At 41.0% G+C, this 27,158-nt stretch overlaps 2 protein-coding genes across 2 annotated transcripts; one reads left to right on the plus strand and one right to left on the minus strand.

The window, feature by feature from the left end:
- The first annotated feature begins 11,464 nt into the window (after window positions 1–11,464).
- On the plus strand, window positions 11,465–14,046 carry LOC110969871 (tubulin beta-1 chain). Its single transcript, XM_022220051.2, has 4 exons — window positions 11,465–11,613; window positions 12,476–12,584; window positions 12,673–12,783; window positions 12,874–14,046. Exons 1-4 carry the CDS (start codon window positions 11,557–11,559, stop codon window positions 13,932–13,934), a joined length of 1,338 nt encoding a protein of 445 aa, XP_022075743.1. The 5' UTR covers window positions 11,465–11,556; the 3' UTR covers window positions 13,935–14,046.
- Window positions 13,807–17,297, minus strand: bcl2l16 (BCL2 like 16). Its single transcript, XM_022220052.2, has 2 exons — window positions 16,525–17,297; window positions 13,807–14,871 (listed from the first exon to the last, which is right to left on the minus strand). Exons 1-2 carry the CDS (start codon window positions 17,005–17,007, stop codon window positions 14,743–14,745), a joined length of 612 nt encoding a protein of 203 aa, XP_022075744.1. The 5' UTR covers window positions 17,008–17,297; the 3' UTR covers window positions 13,807–14,742.
- Between the last annotated feature and the right edge of the window lie 9,861 nt (window positions 17,298–27,158).

The following is a 27,158-nucleotide window of genomic DNA, read 5'->3' on the forward strand; positions in this document are numbered from 1 at the left end:
TACAGCTACAATAGCCATTTACCACATTAACTATGTCTACACTGGATTTATCATCCATTTAATGTTATCTTCATTGAAAAAAATACTGCTTTTCTTTCAAAAATAAGGAAATTTCTAAGTGAGCCCAAACTTTTGAACAGTAGTGTAAATATACATTAAGGGTGACAAGAAAACAGCCATGGAGAGACCATCACTGACTGCTTCTGAATCCGCAAACAACTGCCCAATACAACCTGAAGAAGAAAACACCTTATGATTCTATCAAAATCAAAAAATGTGGTCACAGTGGTTTAATAATTATTTCCAAAGCTGCATTATGAAGAGGGGCTGCACAGAGTCTCAGTGGTTAGGACTGTCGCCTCACAGCTCAAAGATCCTGGGCCTGGGATCTTTCTAAGTGGAGTCTGCATGTTCTCCCTGTGCTGGGTGCTCCAGATTCCTCCCACAGTCCAAAAACATGCTGAGCTTGGTGATTCTAAACTGTCTGTAGGTGTGAAGGTGAGCGTGACTGTTTGTCTCCATGCGTAGCCCTGTGACAGACCAGATGGATGGATTATGTATGATGTCACTTTTTATGAGGTACCTTGACCACCAGATTAAGGAAAGCTCATTTCCTGATCATGAAGGTCTGAACCAAACTGTATGTAAACCCAGCTGATATTTGATGTTGTATGCAGACATTTTATAACTGAAACTAAAAATGTCACACGGCTGTTTTGAGGATACTACAAAAGCCAACTTCATCATCTCGGAATTTAGTCTGTATGACAATCCATTTTTGTTGAGATGTTTCAGTTTTGAACCAAAGTAATGATGCCCCCACCCCACCCCAGGGCTACTATATTAGATATTAGGTGCCTTAAGGTGGCTAAAATAATTTCCAACAGAAACCTGCTCTAGAGACAAGGATTGCTGACATGATACTCAAGTTAAGGTCCACAGAAGTGAGGTTCCTGAATCTGACAGTGGCTGTATTGAGACAGACTCACACTCCATGAGTACATTTCCTGCCTCTGAACACTCTGTCTCATTAAAACCACATTTCCCATACTCCCTCTTGCTTCCAGGCCCCTCCTCTATACTGGAGTCTTAACAGTCTGATGTCAGTTTTCTCTGCAATGCAGTCCTTTTAGAGGCAGCCAGTGTTTTTGCTGATAGAAATAAGAAATTTAATAGATAACACCATGCCACAGGCAGCCAACATAAGCTTTTCACAAAGACAGTATTTGACAGCAGTCGATGGTACAGAAGAAATAAGCAAAGACCCTCCCCCCAGTGCAGCCAGCTGGGCCTGCAGCAACGCCCGAACATCATGATCCTGATGTATTTTTGTAACATGATATCCTGTGTTAGCGGGGTGGGCGGATGGACGATGGACTTCCCCTGAACCATGCTGACCATTATGCTGTGGGGCCGCGGCTGTGCATAGCCTGCCGATGACTGTTGGCCTGCATTAGCATCAGACAGACTTCCTGACTCAACTCCCTGGAGAGCAGCCCAAAGCACTCTTAAAGACAACGTACACAGGAGCAGAAATCAATGGAGGGATGCATCACACCCTCTATTATTCCATTTAATGAAACATGATCTCTCTGTTCTCTGAACTGAGTTGAAGAAAGTAGACTTTATTTTTATATTTTATCCTGCTTTAGCCACCGAATCAGCAGGGTCCGTACCAGTTCAGCGTTTCTCATTTGATCTGTAGTTGCTGTAAATGCTTTCATGTTTTCACTGGAACTACAAATTTCTGTGACATATTTGTAAGTTGTTTGAAAAATAGATATCAAAAAGTAAGATTTAATTCTTAATTCAATTCTGACCTACCAGAGCAGTGATGTTTATGTGTTTGTGTTACACCTAAAGGCCACTCAGTCATTTAATATAGATGTACCCACAAACAAAATGACCTTGCACTGAGCACAGATGTGTGTTGTGCATGTGTACATTATGTACCAGTACCGAATCACGTGACCTAAATATGTAGCAGGCAGCGGGAATTGATGGGACTCAGAAACACCCCCACAATTTAATCAGTTGTTCCATGGATCAATTCTGATGGATAATGCTACATGTCCATTTGATGCGTTTTTCCCACATGTAAACGAGCTGCATCTGAAAATCGTCCACTTGGTGGGCGTGTACTTGAGGCCAGTAGCCGGTGTTCAGCTCCTGCAAACCTTCTTCTCCTGCTATCCTGCCTTCCCCTGATTTCACAAACGCATCGACTCAGGAGCTGTCTCCTCATCAGTTTCAAGCCAGACCAACATGGCGGCTTGGTCAAAAACTTTCTCTTTTATTAACAGTTCAGTGAAAAGTATTTCTGAAAGCATTTGAGGTGAGAAATAACCTGTGCAGTAGCTGAATCTGTCCACTTTTTAGTTCACTGACGGCTAGTTTGGACGTTTGATGTAAGTTTCCTGATGCAACGGACCTCTGCACAGTGCACTGAATTTACATAAAGTAGAAGTCGAGTCTACTTTATGTAAATGAGCTATGGTCTACTTCGAGGAGACACACTGAATCACAGCTCAACTGCACCACAACCAGACCAGCATGCAACGTGATGCATTTCAGACAATGAATGGGAGGTGGGAAACTGCCTGATCAAGTGGACACGTACCTTGAGTACCGACAAGTCGACAGCAGTGAATTTGTAGTAGGATCACAATTATGTGACAATCAGCAGACAGTTGAGCTAGTTTTCACTTGTTGTCGTGGTTACAGTGATGCGGTGCCGCTATCTCGCAATGTTACAAAAATCTTTAACAAATCTGTGGATCCAGACTATAAGCTGCATCACTGCTAAAATCTAAGCACTTGGTCCTTGTGTCGTTTCTGACCTTCCCTGAAAATGTCATCCAAATCCACTGGACTGCTTTTGAGTAAAGTTGCTAACAGACAGACAGACAGACAGACAGACAGACAGACAGACAGACAGATGTATGCCAATTGTCCCATATATCCGTCATTCCTTGGTGGAGTAATTATCTGTCATCAGTGACCTGAATTCAAAAAGTCTGTATCAAGCTTCAATCATACATCGCTGTAAAGGTCTTTTCATTTGGCTTCTTTCCCAGCTCAGCCTTTGTGTTTTCCGGGGTCTTTGACAAAGCCAGTCCAGGGTGTAACCTGCAGTCAAACAAATGCAGTTTGTCCTGACACTCTTTGATGGGGTCTAATGTGTGTGTGGCCTGAAAGGACTGTGGCTTGCAGCAGGGTGAGACAGGCTGAGCGCTGCTGCACTGGGGAGTCAGTAATCTGATATGAGAGTGAATCAGTGGATCTCTCAGCAGACATACTGTACATGAGCCCAGCTGTTCCTGTCTTCACACCTGTCCACCCTGATGGTCCACTTCCCACAACATCTACTGTATACAACATAGCATTCCCCCTGCTGCTGCATTATTGTCCTCCAAATGTGCTTAGATTTCTGTGCTGTACAATCTGCAGTGAGAATGTTTGGGTCAATGTATTGTAAGTTCAGTAATGGAAACTAAGGCACAGGGCTCCATGTTAACTCTACAGCTGTTGTATTCTCTTCTGATTCGTGTTTGACTTCTGACTTGTTTTTACTGCACAGTAGGTCTTCTTTTAACACTTCAAACCAGCTCATGTTTTAGACTGTCCCTTGAGTTTAGGAACTCAAGGGACAGTAACCTATGCATCAGGGGAAAACACACAACTAGAGAGGATAATGTAGAGCACAACTAAACTGGTTCAGAATCACAATCACAATCAGAATCACAATCACTTTATTCATCCCCGAAGGGAAATTCAGTTCTTATTCATCTGAGAATAGAAACCAGTCAGATTTAGTCACAAAGGCAAACAACAACCAAGAGTAAAACAGACCAACCAGTTCTTATCATCAATCATTGCTATTTTTCCAAAAAAACAAAAAACAAAAGTAGTAGTAGATGTACATACTATGGTCACTGTCTCCTTCACACACCTAGTTTTAGCATTTATATAGTTTTAACTCTTTGAAATCTGCTCTAACTACTTAATATTTATATTTTTTGTTTTACAATATTTATTTTACCTACATGGGTTGATGTGTGATACTAATACTGGGCACATAACTATTTGTCTTGTTCTTCTGGATTTAGATTTATGAAAAGATTTATTACTCCGCCAAGGAACGTGGTAGAGTTATGTGATGATAAGCGTTGGTTTGTCAGTCTGTCTGTCTGTTAGCAACATTACTCAAAAACGGAACAACGGATTAGGATGAAATTTTCAGGGAAGGTCAGAAATGACACAAGGACCAAGTGATTAGATTTTGGCAGTGATGCAGCTTATTGTCTGGATCAACGGATTTGTTTAGGATTTCCGTATTATTGCAAAATGGTGTCACAGCATCACTGTAACCATGACAACAAATGAACACTCTGTCAACCTGCTGACGATCACATGATTGTGATCCTATTACAAATCAACCATTGAGGACTTATCCATCAGAAATGATCCAAGGAACAACAGATTAAATTGTGGGAGTGTTTCTGAGTCCCATCAGTTCCCGCCACCTGCTACATATTCAGGTCACGTGATTTGGTGTCCGTGCTCAGTACAAAATCATTTTGTCTGGAGGTAAATCTTTATTAAATGGCCACATTCTGCGGTGCTGTTATTTCTGATCATGAATAACTAATGAACAAATGCTGCATTTCTAAAATAAAATGCTGCATTTCTGACAATGCCATATGGGAGAATGACCAGCCTTGATAGAGTACTGCACTCTCTGAATGCTTTTCTAGTATTTCTGTATCTATATACTACAAACACAGATCAGGCATAACATTAAGACCACCAGCCTAATATTGTGCTGGTCTCTTTTATGCTGCTAAAACTCCTCTGACCCACTGGTTCATGGACTCAGGACTTGTGGGGATGTCCTGTGGTATCAGGATGGTGGCAGTGGACTCTGTGGGTCCTGTGGGTTGCAGGGTGGAACCTATCCAGATCAGGTTTATCATGAACCATCCCACAGATGCTCAGTAAGATTTGAATCTGGATAGTGTAGAACCCAGGTGAACACCTTAGCTCTGTCGTGTTCCCCGGGTCACTCCTGACCAGTTTTTGTGGTGTGTTGGGGTTCATTGTCCTGCTGAGGCTGATCAGTGTATAACAGCATTTTCCTTTGAATTCCAGTATCCAGTCTGTCTGTTAATGATGACTCTTCAGTGCTCACAAGCCTGTCATGGAGTTTCACAGGGTTCTGCATGGAACCTAACTTTTACCACTGCACTGGGTGTAACATTTTCGTTTGGATGCAACACCTCATCATTTAGGAGCACTACAAAGTGTTATTTAAGCACTAAGTGATACATTTTAAGTGCTTCATTTGCTGTCACTTCCCATACACATTGGTACGTTCTTCACACTTTATGGAACTAAGGATGATCTAGAACTTAAATTTAGCAAGAGGTAGTTCCTCTTTGGCTATATTATAAATTACACGTTCTGACTACTCACTGAAATGCTGCAGGGAGGGGGACTGCACATACCTGTCACTGAACAGGATGAATATTTTAAAGACTGTGCTTTTTAATGAGTCAGTATGGAAGGTTCATGCTCTGACAGTAAAAGTGGTGTTTCCAGCCATGCTTTGGAACTGATGTAATGCATAATTCTGACTGTTTGATCATGCTGTGCCTCAGTGTTTCACAGGGTGACGATTCACTTGTGATAGTGGGTGGCACAGTGTGACTGATCTGCATGCAAAATGGTAAAAGTGTAACCAAGGCTGTTCTCTAAAGCTACAGTTTACTGATGTTTCTTGAAACCCTCACATGCCTTGGTAGATGAGTGAGTTCATGGGCGTAACCACCATCTCAGAAGTGAGGGGGACAAATTTTTCAGAGCGATTTATCATTCTCTTACATTTAATTGCACCGTCCTTAGTAGCTAAAGAACCACATAATCCCTAACAGCCACAGTGCAATACCAGGGGACCAACTAGGCTAGTTCTTTAAACTATAAAGTATAAAACTTTAAACTATAAAATCTAAAGTTTTAGTGGCCAAACTCTAGTTGAGTTGACAACAATGTCCCTTGAACATCTACTGGACGAGTAGCCAAAGGAGCCAAACACTGAACATGAAATGATCAGTACTGCCTGGTTTCTCCCTGCAATAGATATCTTATTTTCAGGACGTTATAATCTCTCCTTACCTGTAAAGACCCTACATCCTTGTCCCTGCTGCTGGGCTCTGATCCATCTCCTCCCTGACTCTGCTCTTTCTGTTATGGCAATAAACATAAAAAATGTGATAAGAAAAATTCTGAAATAGCATTAGGAAGAGTAAAAATTGCAGTAGAATTTAACCTCAAAATCACTTTAACCCATAAATACATATTTTTTTCTCAGCCACTTATATATTTTTTCACCTCTGCAGACCCTGCATGGTCACATTACTGCTGGCCACCGCCTCTGTTCCATCTCCTGCCTGACTCTGCTCTTTGTTATGGAAATAATCATTAAAAAATCTGAAAATCAAAATTCTGAGATAGAATTTGAAAGAGAAGCAGTAAAAATAGTTGTAAATTTAACCACTTTTATACCATAGATAGCCTATTCTTTTTTCTCCTCCCTGACTGTCCTCTTTTGGGACCAAAAGACTTAAATACATGGAGAGCAATTGTGAGCACATCTTCAGCCCAGAAATGAAAGAGGACTGGGTTTATTCCAAGAATAAACTAATTAGCAGTAATGTAACAGAGGCAACCACATTTGAATTATTGTTAACTCGCTTAACATATTGATATATTGCCACGTTTTACCTTGTCATCATTTAGCTAACAAGTCTAACATTGTTTGCATCCAATAAGGTCACATAACTTACACGGTTTGTTTGGAAAGAACTGTGTAAAGTTTTTTGCGTCTTGCTAGCTCTGGCTGGTTTGCTAAACATTACTCCAGACGCACGTTCAGCACTGCTCAGCACAGCAGCACGTCTCCTGTGGAACACCTGCGTTAGCATGCGCTCATGGTGCATTCAAAGACGGCGCGGGAAAACACATTACTGGATGCTAGTAACGGGTTTAGCTGTTGTAACGCTGAAAAAAGTGCGGGGGACAGAGGGGACAGATGTGGAAAGTGCGGGGGACATGTCCCACGCGTACCCCGCGTCCGTTACGCCCATGAGTGAGTTTATCTAACTCGGCAGGCCATCCAGAAACACACACAGGTACCTGCTGAATGTCAGGCACATTGCTGCAATCAAACAAAATATTTGCCGCAATTCAATTTTGAAAGATATTCAGATGTCTGTGCGACCACAATGATCCTACTCCGGTGTCCTACTCTGGCTGGGACAAATACTTGTCACCTTTTGCAAGATTTCTTTAGGCAAAATGTCCGTTGCTCCACAGATCTAACACAGCTATTATTTTATTTGACCTTGAACACCTGAGAAACTCGCTATCTCAGTGGTGCCTCGGCCACCACTAAGGACCCTTTATCTGCACAATAAACTATGTTATGGCTTTCTTAGTCATACTAAAATACTAGTCCATTGATTTGTAATTTCTAAGCTGGGACATTGTAATTCCTTAATATCAGGATGTCCCAGTAACTCCTGGAAAACCCTCCAGTTGATCCAAAATGCTACAGTGACAGTACCTTCAGGAACAAAAACAAGATAATATTATCATTACCATCACTGAGACAATATGTGTTCATCTGGGGAGTGTCCTTTTCATAATATTGATCTGGCTGCTGGAGGCTGAGTGCTGCTGCTGCTGCAGTGTCCTGAGAGATGCTGAGTCATGGTTCAGCAGGGCTTCATACTGCATGCTGCTGTACTGCAAGCACACTGTGGGAAGTGCTTTATCATGAGGCGCTGCACTCATAAAAAGCATCAAATGGCAAAAATCTCCTCCCAGTACGCTGAAAGGCTTTTCGTGCATTAAGTTCCAGCTGACCTGACTAGAGTTGTCGCCACAACCCACTCAATGCACACACTTCATCCCTCTAAAGAAATCCATGAATAATTGATCAGATACAGCACAAAGGCAACAGACTGTAAAGAAGAAAACCTGACTGAGATCAAACAGAATATCCACCCAGTCCTGAGGCTAACCAGCACACTCTGTCTAGAATTTGCTTCACATATTGCACCATAAAGTTATCTTGTCGATCTGATAGGACCTTTAACTAGGTATTTACAAACTCTGTCACATTAAAGAACATTGTATATGATACAGTATGTAGTGTTTGATGTGTATTTGTACAGGGTAATACAAAAGTCCTCTTATTTTACATTAATGTATTGAGTTTTTTGCCTTAATTTTTAATCATAACAGCACAGAGATTCTTCAGCCTAGCAGGCTTTGTTGTTGCTAACATCAGCATGCCAACATGCTCACAATGACGATGCTGATGCTAGATATGATGTTCACCATGCTCACCTTCTTTCTTTAGCAATTTAATTCATGTCACTCGATGAAATGCCAATGATGAGACATCCTTGATTTACATGTTCTGCTAATGAAATGCCATTTTATAGGCATGAGCTGTGCAAACACCCAGGCCCATACTGGTGTCAAATCTGCATTCTGTCATAAGCAGAAAACTCAATCCATGGAAAAAATAGTTTAAATATATGTAGAAATGTATGAATGCAGATATATAAATTATCCCTAAATTTAGAATACAGAGCATGGTCCAAATCAAAGACTGCAGCAGCTGCATTTAGTGAGAAGCTTCACCTGACAGGTACAGACAGTCAGAGCTTAAAGCAGCAACAACATACAAGACAATATAAATATGTATTGTACACAGTTTTTGTTTGTAGGTGGATGATGAATGCTAGTGTCAGGTTTTAAGTTTTTGCAGCAAAAGTAACTCTGCTTTACTTCAAAAGTTCAAAAGTCTGGGGTCATTTAGAAATATCCTTATTTTTGAAAGAAAAACAGCTTTTTTCAATAAAGACAACATTAAATAAATGATAAATAAAGTGTAGACATTGTTAATGTGCTAAATGACTATTGTAGCTGGAAACAGCTGATTTTTAATAGAATATCTCCATAGAGGTACAGAGGAACATTTCCAGCAACCATCACTCCTGTGTTCTAATGCTACATTGTGTTAGCTAATGGTGCTGAAAGGATCATTGATGATTAGAAAACCCTTGTGCAGTTATGTTAGCACATGGATAAAAGTGGGAGTTTTCATGGAAAACATGAAGTTGTCTGGGTGACCCCAAATTTTTTGAACAGTAGTGTTTGTAGTTTAGATTGGATTACCTGTTGCCTTCACATGAACACATTATGCACAAAATAAAAGTGACTCAAACATGTCTGTGATCATATTGTGAATTTAAAAAAAAAATACAATTCCAATACATCATCTTTTTATATTATTTTGAATGATGATTAGACATTTTGTGTCTTTCAGATGATGCTGTAATCATTTAACTACTATGATAAAGTTTAGGCAAAAATGATTTTGCCTGTTTCTTCCTGTTGTGTGTCTTTTCAGTTCTGTCAGTAACTAGGTTTGCATCAGGATGTAACATAAATGTGATCAGAATTTTGAGAAAATTTTCAAAAGATAATGCACATCCACGTCACTTCTATTCTGTTAGGAAATATTAGCCGCTGGTGGGGATTCTCACTGGGTTGGCACCATTAAACCACTGCAGAAGAGATGGGCACACCAACATGACATATTTCAAAGAGTACCCATGAAAAGATGAAAAAGAATGTAGAAAACATGAAATTGCCTGTTTGACCCCAAACTTTTGAACAGTAGTGTACATGCACAGCAGATCAGTAACTACTGTGCGTGTCCTCATGTAGGATAGGCGTGGATGTCCACAAGCAGCATTAAATCTGTGCACTCACCTATAACTATGCTCCATACCTTAGGACAAAACTAAATTTACACCACACAGATGTGTAAAGTATAACACTGGTTGGACACTGGCCTCAGTCCTTCTAACTACCTCGGAATCCAGCAGGCACCTGAAAACAACAAGCCACAGTGCAGAAAAGGGAAGTTAAATGCTTATTTGCATCCATCCTGACTCATCCTCACTGTGACATAGCTCTGTCAGGGAGCTAACAGAGAAGGCCTTTGTATGTCACATTACAATGCACACACAGAAAAGACTACGAGCATGACCTACATACTGTATATGATAAGCGTAGCAGTGCTGTGCCTGTAAGAACATCCAGGCTCAGTATGAATTCAGAATAACACTATTTAGGTTTAATGAGACTTTTGCAGTACACACAAGAAGTCATCTACATAAAAATATATGGTATGCATTCTTGCCAAGCTAAACACTGGGTATGGCCATGAAAAGCTTACAGCCCTGCCTGCACCAACACACAGACGTCTACAACTGCCAATGGGGAACCTAATTGTCATGGCAACAGGCACCTGGGAGGGATGTTGGTCCTTACAGACACGACTGTAACAAATACGCCATGCAGGAGTTACAGCCACATTCTCGTTTGGCATCTCAGATTAACTATTAATGAGGCAATCTGTCCTCATTCCACAATACTGCTTTAGTGACTAGAACCTGACCGTCTGAGCAAGCCACTGGACAATATTCTGTTAAAACCTTACAGCTGAGACTAAATTAGAAAATTTTCATTCATTACTTTTCAATTAAATATCTCATATCAATAAAGGCTAAATGCCTACATGGGCAAAAGTTTGGACTGTAGAGGTTTGATGTAGTGTACAGGGCTCTTTATTGGTTGTCTGCCTCACTTTCAATCATACAGAATACTATTCACTGGTTCTCACTTAAAATGTATAAGTTCCTCAGTACAGAAGAGGATTGTGCTCTTTACTGTGACATAACTCCAAAAGTGCCTGATGCTTTCAGCACTATGAAGGCCAAGAATGCAGCTTTTCACCCTCCCACCAGCTCATTAGCCCACACTGCACCACAGAAAGGCGAAATAATCTGTGCAACAACAAGCTGCTGTAACCGTGTGAAGTGAAAAGCTGCAGACTCGCTGGCCTCAGAAACATATGACTGAAAATCACTGCTGTAGCCACTCAGGGCCGGTCAGTCCTGCAGCAACAGGGAGGTTTCTGCTGAACCGAGCCATTGTGTTCTGTTTGTGAGCCACGTGGACTGAAGCTATCCAGCAGCTAACTGAGATTACGGATTGATAGTTTAATAACACGAAATAACTTGTTGATCGACAATTCAGTACGTTTCGCTATTTTTGACAGCTGCTAACACGCAGCTATGAAATGCAGAATAAAATCACTCCCCAGTGTCGCATTTCCATTCCGCCATCACAGGGAAGTAGGCCAACGTCTACAGATTAGACGTTAGTCACACGTTTCAGATGAGAGTGATTGACAAGCACATTGGGCCAATCACTGATCAGTGTTTGAACATCTGATTGGTTAAAATCTGTGTCTATCAAAAGTGCTTAGACGTAATAGCCAATACACATTTCAGCTGTGGAGAAGGGGGCGGATCTTATTTCAGTATAAAGGAAAGGACAGCGCCGTTACGCACCCACTTCAAGAAAGCCAAAGTCATTTGCAGATTCGTGTGTGTTCTACCTCCAGTAAATATGAGGGAAATCGTGCATCTTCAAGCTGGACAGTGCGGTAACCAGATTGGTGCCAAGGTTAGTAAAATTACTCTTGTCTTTTAAAAGATTTACTGAGCTATTTTTTTGAGAAACGCCGTGTTCTTTGTGGTCACTATCGTCCCAGAAACCACACCCTGGGAATATCAACGTGTCCTACTTTTGAAAATTGCATTTAAACAGCTAAACTAAACGCTTTTACTTTTTAGGATGTTTTTAGGTCTCTAATATCTCGACGTATTGGTAAATTAAAGATTTTTAAACAAAATGGACATGTTACATTTTATCTATCCGTATAATTTAGCTCGTCTCTTGTAGTAATTTCTCTAGGAACCGTTGTATATTTATGAAATTGCTACGCTAATCGTTAAAGAACACTTGTACACTGACAAATTACCGTTAGCTGAAAATCGCCATTGTTCTTTGGGAGGATGAAAACCCAGCAATGCGACAAAAGGAAGTGACTTGACGTGTTATAGCTTGAAGCCTCAGTAAAATGTGTAGTCACGCAGCGGTAGATGGTCAATAGAGTAGGTTGTGAACAGATAAAATGTAGTTTTATAGTCGTTACTGGTGAATGTACGCAGATTTTATAACTGTTCCCGGTTCATTGAGGCCTACTTGGCAGTGCTCAGAGCGACGCCGGCTTCTGCCTGGAGAAGGCGGTTAGTGACGTAGCAAGGAATTTTCAAATTCATATCCACCGCAGCCAATAGGGGGTGAGGGCGCGCGCGCCGATGGCAGCACGGCGGGAAATTAAGTCAACTGACTTGATTTTAAAAGCTATTGTAGAATGACTGATACACACACTGTACTATGCGACTATACTCGTGATTGTTATTCTTTAGCGCTAACGAGAGTTTGCATTATTATATATATATATATATTTTTTTTTTTACAGTTTTGGGAGGTGATCAGTGATGAGCATGGTATTGACCCAACTGGTACTTACCATGGTGACAGTGACCTGCAGCTGGACAGGATCAATGTCTATTACAATGAAGCCTCTGGTGAGTAAAGAAACACTTATTCTATAGTGCACTTAACTCAGACTTGATTCAATATTTTTTCTCCTCACCGTTTGCCTTCTTTTTATAGGTGGTAAATACGTCCCTCGTGCTGTGCTTGTGGATTTGGAGCCAGGCACCATGGACTCTGTGAGGTCTGGACCTTTTGGCCAGGTCTTCAGGCCAGACAACTTTGTTTTTGGTGAGTTATGTCTCCTGTACACATAGCTTAGTTTTTGTTTTTTTGGTCTCATCGTGTACTGTGAAGTTAAATCTGGATTCTTGTTTACAGGCCAGAGTGGTGCTGGTAACAACTGGGCCAAGGGTCACTACACAGAAGGTGCAGAGCTGGTGGACTCTGTACTGGATGTGGTGAGGAAGGAGGCTGAGAGCTGCGACTGCCTACAGGGCTTCCAGCTCACACATTCTCTGGGTGGTGGTACAGGCTCCGGTATGGGCACCCTGCTTATCAGCAAGATCCGTGAAGAATACCCTGACCGCATCATGAACACCTTCAGCGTGGTGCCTTCCCCAAAAGTGTCAGACACAGTTGTTGAGCCCTACAACGCCACACTATCGGTCCATCAGCTGGTTGAAAACACAGATGAGACCTACTGCATTGACAATGAGGCCCTCTATGACATCTGTTTCCGCACCCTCAAACTTACAACCCCCTCATACGGTGACCTCAACCACTTGGTGTCTGCAACCATGAGCGGTGTCACCACCTGCCTCAGGTTCCCTGGGCAGCTCAATGCTGACCTGCGCAAGCTGGCTGTAAACATGGTGCCATTCCCTCGTCTGCACTTCTTCATGCCAGGGTTTGCCCCCCTCACAAGCAGAGGCAGCCAGCAGTACAGATCACTCACTGTGCCGGAGCTCACCCAGCAGATGTTCGATGCCAAGAACATGATGGCCGCCTGCGACCCTCGTCATGGCCGCTACCTGACAGTGGCTGCTATCTTCCGTGGCCGCATGTCCATGAAGGAGGTGGATGAGCAGATGCTGAATGTGCAGAACAAGAACAGCAGCTACTTTGTTGAATGGATCCCCAACAATGTCAAGACCGCCGTCTGTGACATTCCTCCTCGTGGCCTCAAGATGGCCGCCACCTTCATCGGCAACAGCACCGCCATCCAGGAGCTGTTCAAGCGCATCTCAGAGCAGTTCACTGCTATGTTCAGGCGCAAAGCTTTCCTCCACTGGTACACTGGTGAGGGTATGGATGAGATGGAGTTCACTGAGGCTGAGAGCAACATGAATGACCTGGTGTCTGAGTACCAGCAGTACCAGGATGCCACTGCTGAGGAAGAGGGAGAGTTTGAGGAGGAGGGTGAAGAGGAACTGGCCTAAATTTATTGTTTAATTGTTCTTCCAGAGTTCCACTGTTCAGCTTTTCATTTGTACACCTCTTGTCTTTTCACGTTTTCTGTGTTCTGAATAAAAGTTCCACAGCATAATAGAAGTTTGTCTCCTGTGTTTTAATGATGTACTGATAATATTAAATTGGCTGATAAACATGTTAAAGTATAATTCTTAATGGATTTTGCTACACTGTACATAAAGTGTAGCTGTGTAACAAACATTATTGGAATTTAGACTTGGTGATGTAACAGTTTAGCATACGGCCCCTTGAATAAACTGGTAGAGCCTGTTAAACCTGAACATAAGGGGTCAAATGCAGCAAAAAGCTCCTGAGTAGCTCATACATTTAGTGCACTTAAATCTGATCAGTCTGTCATTTTCACTGAGCACATGATGACTTTGCAAAGCTAACTCATGCAGCGGTGATTAATTTATAATACCTGATCAGAGTTCACATTCTGCTGCACAAACAACTCTAAGCTTTTGATTTTCACCGGCATGTGACCTGGAACAGTTTAAACACATCACAAGTTTGTACATTTGACCGACAGGACATAAAATGTGAAACATGCTGTGTGGACAATTTCTGCAGAATTATAGGATTAGCTGTGCAGACACATTTCATTAGGCAGCTCAAACAGCTCCACAACATTAGATGTGAAATACTGTGCTGGATGTGGACAATAATTATGTACATGGACAAGTTTCTTTAGAAGTAGCACCTACGCCGGCATTTTTCCTGTGGCAGTCCACTCCTGTAGAGTTCCTGCCTGCAGTCACTAGGTGACAGTATTGGCTAAGTCATTCTTTTTATCAAGAAGTAGGTGATGATGCTTATGGCCAGTGCCAGTAGTGTCCACCAACAGGCTTTCTTCAGCTGGCCCTCCAAGTCCTGCTTCTCTCCAAAGCGTGATACAAAGCCAGTCTGTCAGAAACACAAAAGTAGAGTTTTTGCAGTTTAGGATGAAATGGTAAGTTTGAGTGTTTTACTCTACCGTTCAAAAGTTTGGGGTCACTCAGACAATGTAATTATTTAAACAGAAGGGTTTTCTAATTATCAATTAGCCCAGGAGTGTCATACTTGTTTTAGTTCAGGGGCCACATTCATCCCAATTTGTTCCAAAGTGGGCTGGACCAGTAAAACCAGTTAACAATAACCTATAAATAACCACAACTCCAAATTTTTCCTTTGTTTTAGTGCAAAAAAGTATATTTTGAAAATGTCATAATTCCACATTACAACTTCCAGATCACAGAGTGTCGACAGAGGAACAAACATTTAGTCATCTGGAACTGAATTATGTAGTATTTTACTTTATGATTAAAATGACAAAAGTCTGTCAGAAAAGACAAAAAAACATGACAAAATATTACAAAAACGAGACAAAAAAAGACAAAAAAATTGAAAAACAGTGAAAAAAGCGAGAAGCAAAATGATAAAAGCATGAGACAAATGACGGAACTCAGACAAAAAGACAAAATATTACAAGAATGAGTCAAAAAATGACAAAAATGAGACAAACAACATGAAACAAAACAAAAATCAGACAAAATAGAAAGTGACAAAGAAATGGACACAAACAAGACAAAAAATTACAAAAAAGGAACAAAACTCAAAAAAATTGACAAAATTCACACAAGCGAGACAAAAAGGAAATGCAAAATGACAATAACAAGAAGCACAATGACAAAAGCATAAGACAATGACTAAAGTCAGACAAAAAAGACAGAAAACAACAAAAACAAGATGAAGTATTACAAAAATGAGACACAAAACAACAATGAACAATCTAGTATTTTACTTTATGATCAAAACAACTTGTCATGATCTAGAAATTGTTTGAAAATTATAGTTTTACTAATTTACAACTGCTCTTAATGTCTTCTCTGCCACATGTGTGACACCCCTGAACTAGCCTTTCAACAGCATTAGCTAACACAATGTAGCATTAGAACACAGGAGTGATGGTTGCTGGAAATGTTCCTCTGTACCCCTATGGAGATATTCCATTAAAAATCAGCCGTTTACAGCTAGAATAGTCATTTAGCACATTAACTATGTCTACACTGGATTTATCATTCATTTAATGTTATCTTCATTGAAACAAAACTACATTTCTTTCAAAAATAAGGACATTTCTAAGTACTTTTGAACGGTAGTGTACATTTTTATTTGGTTTCCATGCTTGTTTTCTATCTACTCGGTGAAAACACAGCCTGCAGTTCAACCAAGTTCAACTAAAGCATTATTGTCATGTGTCTGTTGAACCAGTCATTGCTTCAGTTGCATTCTTATTTTATTTTTTCACATGCTGTGGTAAATGCAAATGTTTTATTACTGACAACATTTTAAATGACACATTTAGAAAAAAAGTGACTTTGATAAAATATGATGTTAAACAGCTGGGAATTGGAAAATCTAGCATCACCGTTTTCATAGTTCCTGGCTCTGATAAACAGGGATTGTCTAAAGATAACATTTAAAGGGCCTGGTGGGTTCTGGTGTTCAGAGGGTTACAGTAGTTAGATATTATATAAAGAGGAGCTGGCCTTCTCTGTGATGTACATGTTCACTCACCCATCCTCCTCTGTCTCGTATCTCAGGGCAGATGACCCTGTCCACATATGCCCCCACACATTCCTTCAGCTGAGGCAGGACCGCCAACATGCCCCTCTCTTGGCAGTGCAAAGCCATCTGGCCGGCCAGGACATACACCGACAGCACCGCGCTCCAGGCCAGGTCCCTGCGTCGCCCGCCGGGGACAGGGGGGAAGAAGTGCTCATCCAGGATGCTCATGAGCATGGGGCAGGCCGTGTTCTCTGTCACATCCTGGAAGACGCGAGGCCAGCGCCTGAAGAAGATGGGGAAACGTGTGAGGAGCTCGTCTCCGGCGTGGCGCAGGGCTGCGGTACAGGCTGTAGGGGCAGGACCCATGGTGCCATCAGCCCCTCCTCTGGTTACATAGTCTATGTAGTCATGGGCCATCAGGAAAGCCTCTCTTACCAGCGGGTCAGGACTGTTCAGGCCCAGTCTGGCCTCTGGCACTTCCAGCTGACACATGGCTGTCTCTGACTGCCACTTCACTAATCACCAAGCTGTGTTCTCATCAGACCACAGATACCAGCTGGAAAACCAAGCAGCACAGCCATGTTCAGTCCCACCTGTCTGTCAGGATGCTGCTATTGAGAGACCTGTAAAGAGAAGAGGGAATAAACACCCGCACTGCAATGTAGTTTGAGAAAATAATGCATAACTCACCACATCTTTAGTAAGAAAGACAAGTGGTACTAAGGTGCACACGCCACATGTACCAACCAGAGAGCAGTAAAGAGTGTTGTGGTCTACAGGAGTGTGTCTGTATGTGTTGCAGTCAGACTGAGTCACCCAGTGCCCCATCAGCTAAATATAGAGCCCTTGTTGGAAACTGACACTGATCATATGCACAATCATAGCCGTCCACACACGTCCCCATTCCAACACAAGTCATGAGGCTAAATAAAGAGCACAGAGGACCTGCAGGCTTCAGGGAAACAGGCTAGCTTTACAACGCTGCTGATGGGCTTTCAAAGAGAGCATGTTATCAGGACATGCTGCAGGAGAAACGTCTGTCTGGTGATTTTTACTACATTTAATATTTTCTATGCAGATTTAATTTGCTTCTTTACATATGATCACTATGGTGCCTGCATTTCACCTTAGACCTCAAAGTGACTTTATGTCATCACATATCTATCTATCTATCTATCTATCTATCTATCTATCTATCTATCTATCTATCTTAGAACATTTTATTCCTATAAGCATGAAGAAAAATCTATTCTTGCTGACAATGTTTTTGGATTTATGGAGTGATAAGAACAAATGCCCAAATTCCTCCATTCCTCCATCATCGATACACCTCTTAATCCTCACTAAGGTCATGGGGGTGGAGCCTATCCCAGCTGACTGAGGGTGAAGGCAGAGGACACCTGGACAGGTAACAGTCTATCACAGGGCTACACATAGAGACAAACAATCACACTCACATTCACACCTACAGACAGTTTAGAATCACCAGTTAACCTCAGCATGTTTGTGGACTGTGGGAGGAAGCTGGAGAACCTGGAGAAAAGACACACATGTACAGGAGAACATGGAGACTCCATGCAGAAATGTTCTGGGTCCAGGTCAGAATACAAACTGGAGATCTTCTAGTTCTGGGCCGACGGTACTAAACACCAATCCACTGTGCAGCCCCATGCCCAAATTCATATCCGTAAAATCATTAAATGTAATATGTCAGGAAAATAAAACAAAAATTTAAAACCCCACTTCATCTGATTTTCATATTTCAGTGAGACGAGGCCTCATCTGCTAAGTTATATGTAAAGTTTCAGAGAACATATCATTCTAAACTGTCTTCAGTGAGTAGCTGAGGAACATTAGTGATGATATCTGTTAGGAAACAGTTCATCTCTAGTGTATTTCCTAACTTGCATTTTAACGTGTGTGTGTGTGTGTGTGTGTGTGTGTGTGTGTGTGTGTGTGTGTGTGTGTGTGTGTGTGTGTGTGTGTGTGTGTGTGTGTGTGTGTGTTTAGGCCACTACACTGCACAGCTGTAATAGATACTGGAAAAAATCCTACAGGACATGTTTTATGGCATGTCCTGGAACTCTTTATTATGGAGTGGTAACAGACTTTACAAAACATTCTAACTTAGTTTTTAACTAATTTACTCACAAATGAGAGGACTGGTCCAGCTCAAGGGTCCCATAGCAGAATTCTATTTTATGTATTTTTTTATTAAACCCAACCCTTGTTGCACTGACATTTTAAAGCAAGTGGCTTCCTAGAGATGTTTTCAGGATTAACTGTATGCACTCCTGTCTAAATAAAAGCAGAATGTGAATAGTGGTAGGGATGACGGGTTGCCTCCCTGATCCATGTGTGGACGGGTATAATTCAGTGCAGCATGCCAGTAAACGAAGCCTAACTGAACTCTGTTGTATCAGGGTGGAGGCAGGATATCTCAGAATCTGGATCAGAACTGTGGTCTGTCTGTTGTAGTGATGGCTGGATGTTTGAAAGTGCTGCAAGACTTGAATTTCACCACATGGGAGCACTAGAGACACACATCCTGTCTTTTAACGTGCCTGTGTGTGTATGTGTGTGTGTGTGTGTGTGTGTGTGTGTGTGTGTGTGTGTGTGTGTGTACTTGTTTCTGCTATACCGGTGGGGACTTTGACCTGACTATTTGCTATAAAGGTGGGGACTTGTCTTACGGTGGGGACCTAAAATGAGGTCCCCACGGGTGGCAACACTGTTTTCTTGGCCATATTGTTGTTAATAAAAAATGTAAAAGTGCAAAAACGTTTGTTTAGGGTTAGGCATTGATTTGGTGATGGTTAAGGTTAGGGTTAGGGTAAGGGTTAGGAGTTAGATATGAATGGGAGTCAATGGTAAGTCCCCACCGGTATAGAAAAACAAACATGTGTGTGTCTGTGTGTGTGTGTGCGTGTGTGTGTGTGTGTGTGTGTGCGCGTGTGTGTGTGTGCGCACATTGGATTTGAACTCATAATAACCACTTGTTCACACTGAACTTTAAAATAAACACATTTTGAACATATCTGCAAGTCCATTAGCTATCCCAACACGTTCAGTGTAAAAACACATGAAGAGCCATTCTAACTAACTTCTAATAAGCGTGTTTAAATGGTGGATGATTCCTGATGAGAGGTCTCCCACAGACTAACACTCAGGCACGCGTGGCTAAATCTACATCGTCCTTTAAGTGTTTGCTCTCCACTTTTATGAAATGTCTTTATGCACCACATGGGGATCAATCACATGCTTCGTCTATAGCGCTTATATTCATTGTTCATATTCTGATTTATAGCCCAGCAAAGACATGATCAAGTGGTACCATTAGCAGCTCCATGTTCTATGGCCATCTGGCTCAGCATACATTGTGAATGTGCAAGATAAGGCTAATCATCCAGAAATAACCCCAGCCCTCCTGCACACACACACACACACACACACACACACACACACACACACACACACATACATACACGTTTGTACTTCTATCTTAGTGAGGACATCCATAAGCGTAATGCATTTCCTAGAGCCTTACCCTAACCTTAACTATCACAACTGATTGCCTAACCCTAATCCTTACCCTAACCCTAACCAAACCTCAATTCGTACCTGTTCTCTAAAAACGAGTCTTCACCCTAAACATGGCTGTTTCCAAGTGAGGACCGGCCAAAATGTCCTCACTTTGTAAAAATGTCCTCACTTTGATAGTTAAATGCAGAAAATGGCCCTCACAATGTAGCAAGTACAAGAACACACACACACACACACACACACACACACACACACACACACACACACACACACACACACACATACACACACACATCAGATGTACAATCAGAGTGAGTGTGTAAAATGGCTCCTCGTTGTTCCTCATTGCTGACCCAGGAACAGAGGAAGTGACATGGTAGATAGAGGCTCCTATCAGGCCTCTCATATGCTCATGTGGCCACATCTGTGAGCAGGGAGCACTTCCTGGCCCCTGAACAGATCTTTTTGATCTGTCTGCACGGTTGCAAGAGTGTTTTTCAAGTTAAACACAGAACAACAGCACACTTCTGTACAGTGACACCTTAGTGTGGCATGTTAGCATGTGAAACAGTAAAACCAGGTGAGGCTGAGGGGAATATTAGTACCTTTAGAGCAGGCATGTCAAACCTGCGGCCCACGGGCAAATGCATGGGCCAATTACTTTGTAAAGAAATTACAGAGAAGACACAAACTGCAAATTGTAAATTTGTGAAACTATAAATTCAAGATAATTTCTAGACCGTGACAAGTTGTTTTGATCATACCTTAAAATAGTAGATTGTTCTTTTGTGATTTTTGTGTCTCATTTTTTGTCATATTTTGTCTTTTTTTGTTGTTGTTTTTTGTTTGACTTTTGTCGTTTGTCTCATGTTTTTGTCACTTTGTTGTTTTTGTCGTTATGTGTTTTCTTTTTGACTCGCTTCTGTTTCTGGTCTGATTTTTGCCATTTTGTGTTTTAGTTTATTCGTTGTTTTGTGTTTCGTTTGTGTTGTTTTTTGTCTCGTTTGTGTTGTTTGTCTAGTATTTTGTTGTTTGTTTCTCACTTTTGTCGTTTTTGGCCTTGTTTTTGTCATTTGTCAATGTTTTTTGTCACTTTGTAAATTTTTTGTCCAATTTTTTGTTTCTTTTTTGTTTTGTTTCGTGTCATTTGTCTCATTTTTTGTCATTTTATTTCTCGCTTTTGTAATATTTTGTCTTGTTTTTGTTGTTTTTTGTCTGACTTTTGTCTTTTTGATCATTAAGTAAAATACTAGATCATTCAGTTCCAGATAGCTGTGACTAAATGTTCTGTGTCTTTGTAGACGCTTTGTGATCAGGACGTTGTAATGTGTAAATGATAAACTGAGGCTGAATGTTGTTGAAGTTGATCTTATTTTTCTTAAGAAATTCCAGATAATGTTCATAATGTTTTGTAAAAAGATAGCTCCTTAAATGTGAACATTTTCAGAATGTACTTTTTTGCACTAAAACAAAGAAAACCTTTGGAGTTGTGGTTATTTATTTGGAGTTGTGGTTATTTATTATGCAGTGATTTTACTGGTCCAGCCCATTGTAGATCAAACTGGGCTGCATGTGGATCCTGAACTAAAATGAATTTGACACCCTTACAGTAATTTAGTGAACTTAAAAGGTGTTGGATAAGTGTAGCAAATTTTACAGCAATCTGTTTGATAATTGCTGAAACATCGCAATTGAAACAGGACATATTAATATTACGATAAGATATTAATTGATTAATTGATATTAATATTAATTATATTTGTGTTAGAATAAAGTCTGTCATCAGTAGGATTCATCCTCTGGGTTCTGGCCGGTCACCAGTGAAGCCTGTTGGAGGGCTACACACAGAAGTGGAATTACATCCAGTAACTACTATTTTTGATGGCAGAATTTTTGTGTAGAACTATACCTCTACAGCTGTTGTTTCCACACACCTGTTATTTTAACACCACAAACATCTCCCATTCAACCACATACAAGCAGGTAGTTCAAAATGTTTACACGGATTTTGTAATTTGCAATTCAGAGATTTTATCTTACTGTGAAATGAACTGGCTTTATAAGGAGGGTCAATATATAATTGCAGGACTTTTTGTATCATAGTTGACATTTTTGCTGTTTTCAGGCCTAAAATCAACATGGCTGCCTGTAACCAAACACCACATGGCATTTTTACAGAAAGATTCTTCTAAAATATTATATATACAACTGAGCAAAATTGAAATTGCAAGTTATTTATAAAGATATTGCTGTGAACCTGTTGACTACTTTATATTAAATAACTTAGAAAACCTTGGCGTCTGGCCAGTCTTTTCCTCAGGAGGAAATGACATCATGTAGAGCAGGTCATGTGATCTGGAATTAATACACTTCCTTTAGAGGTGTTTTTGTAATGAGGAACTTAGTGGAAAGGGATTTCTCTGACACAGATACAATTTGTTATTTCCCATCTAAAATTTGATATGTTGCCAAAAAAATATCTGTCATGATTATCTCCACTTAATAAAAACAACAAAATCAAAACTGTTTCTGAATCAGCTTATTTTAATATTGTTTAGCTCATTAGAAGGTGTTTGTTATTAAATTCAGACAGTTATTTAATTGACATTTTAGTGATATCCATCCATCCATCCATCCTCTATACACCGCTTTATCCTCACTAGGGTCATGGGGGGTACTGGAGTCTATCCCAGCTGACTCAGGTGAAGGCAGGGGACACCCTGGACAGGTCACCAGTCTGTCACAGGGCTACATATACAGACACACAATCACACTCACATTCACACCTGCGGGCAATTTAGAGTAACCAATTAACCTCAGCATATTTTTGGACTGTGGGAGGAAGCCGGAGTACCCGGAGAAAACCCACGCATGCACAGGGAGAACATGCAAACTCCATGCAGAAAGATCCCAGGCCCAGGCCGGGATTTGAACCAGGGATCTTCTTGCTGCAAGGCAAAAGTGCTAACCACTACGTCCACTGTGCAGCCCATAAAAACATTATTTTTTTTAACTTTTTATAAAAATGTATGCAAGACATGTCCCATGGACTTCAAAAGTCCCTCGATTATATATTGATTCAGTGAAAAAGAATGTTTTTGCGCATCACCAGTAGTTAAAGTGTGTATGGTTTAGTTTTAGTTGTGGATTTAGTTGAAGCTCCTCGAAGGATGAAACCTACTATGGACTAGTACAGCTATGAAGTCCTTGTTGTGCTTAGGAGACACCATAAACGTCTTACATGTGCTTTTTACTCCACCAAGGAACACGTCAGAGTAATAAATACATGTAAGACAGTGATGATTGGCACTGGTTTGTCTGTCTGTCTGTCTGTCTGTTAAGAACATTACTCATAAACTGAAAAAAAGATCTGGATGAAATTCCACAGATTTGTTAAATATTTCTGTATCTCTGCCAGATAGAGTCACGGTGTCACTGTAACCATGACAACAAGTGAACACTACATCAGCTGCCTGCTGACGTTCACATGATTGTGATCCTACTACAAATCCACCACTATGGACCACTCATTATTTTAAAGATTTCATCTGTCTGAAATGATACGACTAAGCAGCCTTGGCTGAGTGCCACTTTGTCTGAGTGCTTTTCTAGTCTCATGAAAATTAAATGAACTTTATCAGCAACTAAATTACAGAACTTTCACAACCATTGCAGGTTTGACCACCCTTATAAAAATGATCTGTCTGTGTCACTGCCCTCTGTGGAACTATCAAGGCAGAATGCATGAAATGCTCCATATTTAGTTGAAGTTGGTCACCATCAATATTACCATATCATCAGATGTTTATGGAGATTTCACAAAAATCACAAACTTATGTACAATCCAAATTAAACTCAGACTTGCAGGTGAGATCTCATTTTCCTGATTTCTTGAAAATGAAATCTATTTTGATGCTCTATTCACCTCTTTTCTTAAGATCCTTCGGTCAGTGAAGCACAACTGATGTCTGGACCAAACTACTGGTTTTAAAGGCATTATGGAGGATGTTTTTGTTGTTTAACCCTTTAAGCTTCAGTCAATTCCAGCCGTTTTCAGTACAAAAAATCGCTAATATTCTATTTTTAAATGAAAAAAATTACGAAAAATACAGGGAATATTGGACGGGCATCGCGAGGTGCATTTCCTTGAAAACGACCGATTCGGGGATTTTATACCGACTTCAGGACATGTTTTGGACAAAATAGTTTACTGGCTTGTGTCATCTGATGTAAAAGGTTGGATTATGGCCGTTTTTTGTGGAATCTTTTTTTGTGTGTGTAATAATGAACCCGGAAATGTGAGTCGCGCTGTGTGCGTTGAAGCCGTGTATAGAGAACGGATGGATGAATATTCGTTTTTGTCGGACAAATGTGTTTTTCTCACCCGCTGTGGTAATCGCATCTGAAAGTGGTTTATACCGGCGGATTCATGAGAATCTAAGCTTTCCATCGGCGTATAGTGTTTGTATAATCGGGTTTGCAGCCGTCGGACATTCTTGAAATTCCTATGCAAATTAGTAGGTGTACCGCCGGAGGTACACTGAAGCTTAACGGGTTAATTTGTCTGATTCACATAAAATGAATATACTGACCTTTAGTAGACTTGTATGCATGGTTTCTAAAAGAATTTAAAAAAAAATAAAATAACTGTGGACATGGCAGGACCTGAAAAACATCAGCCAATCAATGTGCTCGGACCGAGGCGTTTGGTTTGCTCCCTGTCCTGTCAATCAAAAATCTTCCGGCTCAGGCCTAGTTACGTAGATTACGTACGCCTTGGACTCACGTGTTTTCTGTATGTGTTGCTTTGGTATAGCTTCATAGTTAGCTGGCGACTTGTTTTGCTCATCTTTTTTTACATAATGGCAGATAAAGATCCAGGGGGACCCAGCCGTAAAAGAAAGGCATTTTTTGAGGTCAGAGAAAATAAAAGACGACTGGATCGCGATAATGCAAAAACAAAAGTGATTACTGGCGAGTCATTTGGGCGATGGCGTCAGCTCAAGCAACAAATGGACCTAAAGACAGATGCCTTGGTTGCTAAATTCCTTCTGGACAGGTAAAATGTATTATTGTATTACACTGCGGCTATAGGCAACTTAACGAGTCCTACACAAGTTTCTGGAGGGGGGCGTTTCTTCGTAAATGTTAAAAGGGGGGAGGTTAGAGGGGGGGGTGAGGGAGAGGTTGTATGTGCGCATGCGCATGCGCATGCGCATGCTACGCTCAAAGTAGTAGGAAATTAAATCTCCTCTAATGCCTTTAAGATCCAGTACAAACATAGCAGAACATTATTGTAGACAGATGAAGTTCATTCAGATGCTTCTTATCATCTAAAATATTCAAACTCTAACTGATCTCCTGCTTGTTTCCATGTAGCTCATGTTAGCATTCTTAGCTAGCTAGCTAATAACTGATTAACATAAAAAACTGTAATGATCCTTTAATCAGTTCAGACCTTCATAGCTGGACTACTCCAGCAGTAACTGTATTCAGGAGATTTTATCTTCACTCTGTCTAGCAGCAGGAGGGAGTGATGTCTGTGTTTGTATCCTGCAGGCGGTGATCAGCTGATGCAGCTCTGTGGATCTGTGATCGATTACTCTTCCTCAGCGACCTGTACAGTTTGACAGAATCTGAATTTCAAGAATCAAATTTCAATTGTGAATACCAAATGTAGAGACTTAAATGTTCATTAATGGTCAAATACAGTTTCAGAATAACAGAATTCAATTTCAAACTGTTCCATTTGGTTTAAAGTTGTTTGAAATTCAGTATTAATCGAAGCAAATTCTAATGAAGTTGAGCTTAAATTTACTGACGTTCTAAGTCTGAATTGTTCAAATGTTAAAGAGAAAAGAGAGGTGGTGTATTTCTTGTTACTGTACAACAGACTGCAATTAATGCGAGACATTTGAAAGTAGACCAGCTTTAATTTAACACATGAGGGGGAAACTGTGTTTATGCATCAGTAGAACAGAATAATACCACTTAACAATAGCCATCTCTGCAGATACAGCTGCTATCTATAAAGCTTGCACGGTGTAGCAGAGGGTAAATGGGAGCTGGAGAGTCTGGTGTGAATCGATAAAAGCCATCAAACACCTGAGGGGTCCCCCAATTTTCCCACAAACCACTCCACCCCCTGGGCAGGGGGGAAACAATGGCGAGGCATCAATACCTGCAATTGGGAGAAGGCAGGGCAGGAGACAGCGGGCAAACCACACAAGTGGGTCACCTCTCCTCCAGACAGCAAATGGGCGCGCAATCGTTTGCATCAATTCAGTCCAGTGGGAGATGGAGGACAGGATGGGGAAGGGGTGCCATTAGGAGTGTGTTGGTATAGAAGGTGGACGTCAGGGAGGAAGAAGGGGTGTGGAGGTTTCTAAAGCAGGTAGAGATGGAGACACAGGGGGATATAGGTGTTTTCAATTATCCACAAATTCATAGCAATTTCCTCTTCTTTCTGACCACACCTCCCACTGCGAGACTGATGGGAGTTCTGAACAAAGAGGCGTAGAGATCACGATTGTTTGACTGCGGGTTGGTGGGGAGGAGCAGGAGGAGGTCGGTTTTCATCCGTCTGCTTTGTTCAACCTTTCTCTGTCACCTTGCAGCTTTCATTGGAGCCTTCTTTTTTCTTTTTTTTTTTTTTTTTTTTTGCAGTGGGAAGGAACTTCAAAGTGCATTTCAACTTCTGTGTAGATGTTGATAAACCACTTCCTGAGAGCCAGAGATACTCTTGTGCTGCTTAAAGATAACAGGCAAACACACACACACACACACACTGCATTGTTCCATTCAGCAGGACAAGATCGGGTTGTTTCTGCTTTACAAAGTGGCTGAATTTGCTCTTTGGCAATTGCACGTCTCATCTTACTTATCACTCTTAAAAACTCCTCTGCAGCTCCGTCATTTGCATTGTGTTCCTCTATTAGTAGGAGTGTGTGTGTAATGCTTCAGGGTAAATATTAGCAGATACTTTGTGAGTGTGTTATGAGCCTTCCTGGAACATGTGGACTGACCTAAACACCTGAATGGAGATATGCTATAGTTTGGGGTCACTTGGAAATGTCCTTATTTTTGAAAGAAAAGCAGTT

This window comes from Acanthochromis polyacanthus, chromosome 7 (genome assembly GCF_021347895.1).
Source record: "Acanthochromis polyacanthus isolate Apoly-LR-REF ecotype Palm Island chromosome 7, KAUST_Apoly_ChrSc, whole genome shotgun sequence".
NCBI classification, from domain to species: domain Eukaryota; kingdom Metazoa; phylum Chordata; class Actinopteri; family Pomacentridae; genus Acanthochromis; species Acanthochromis polyacanthus.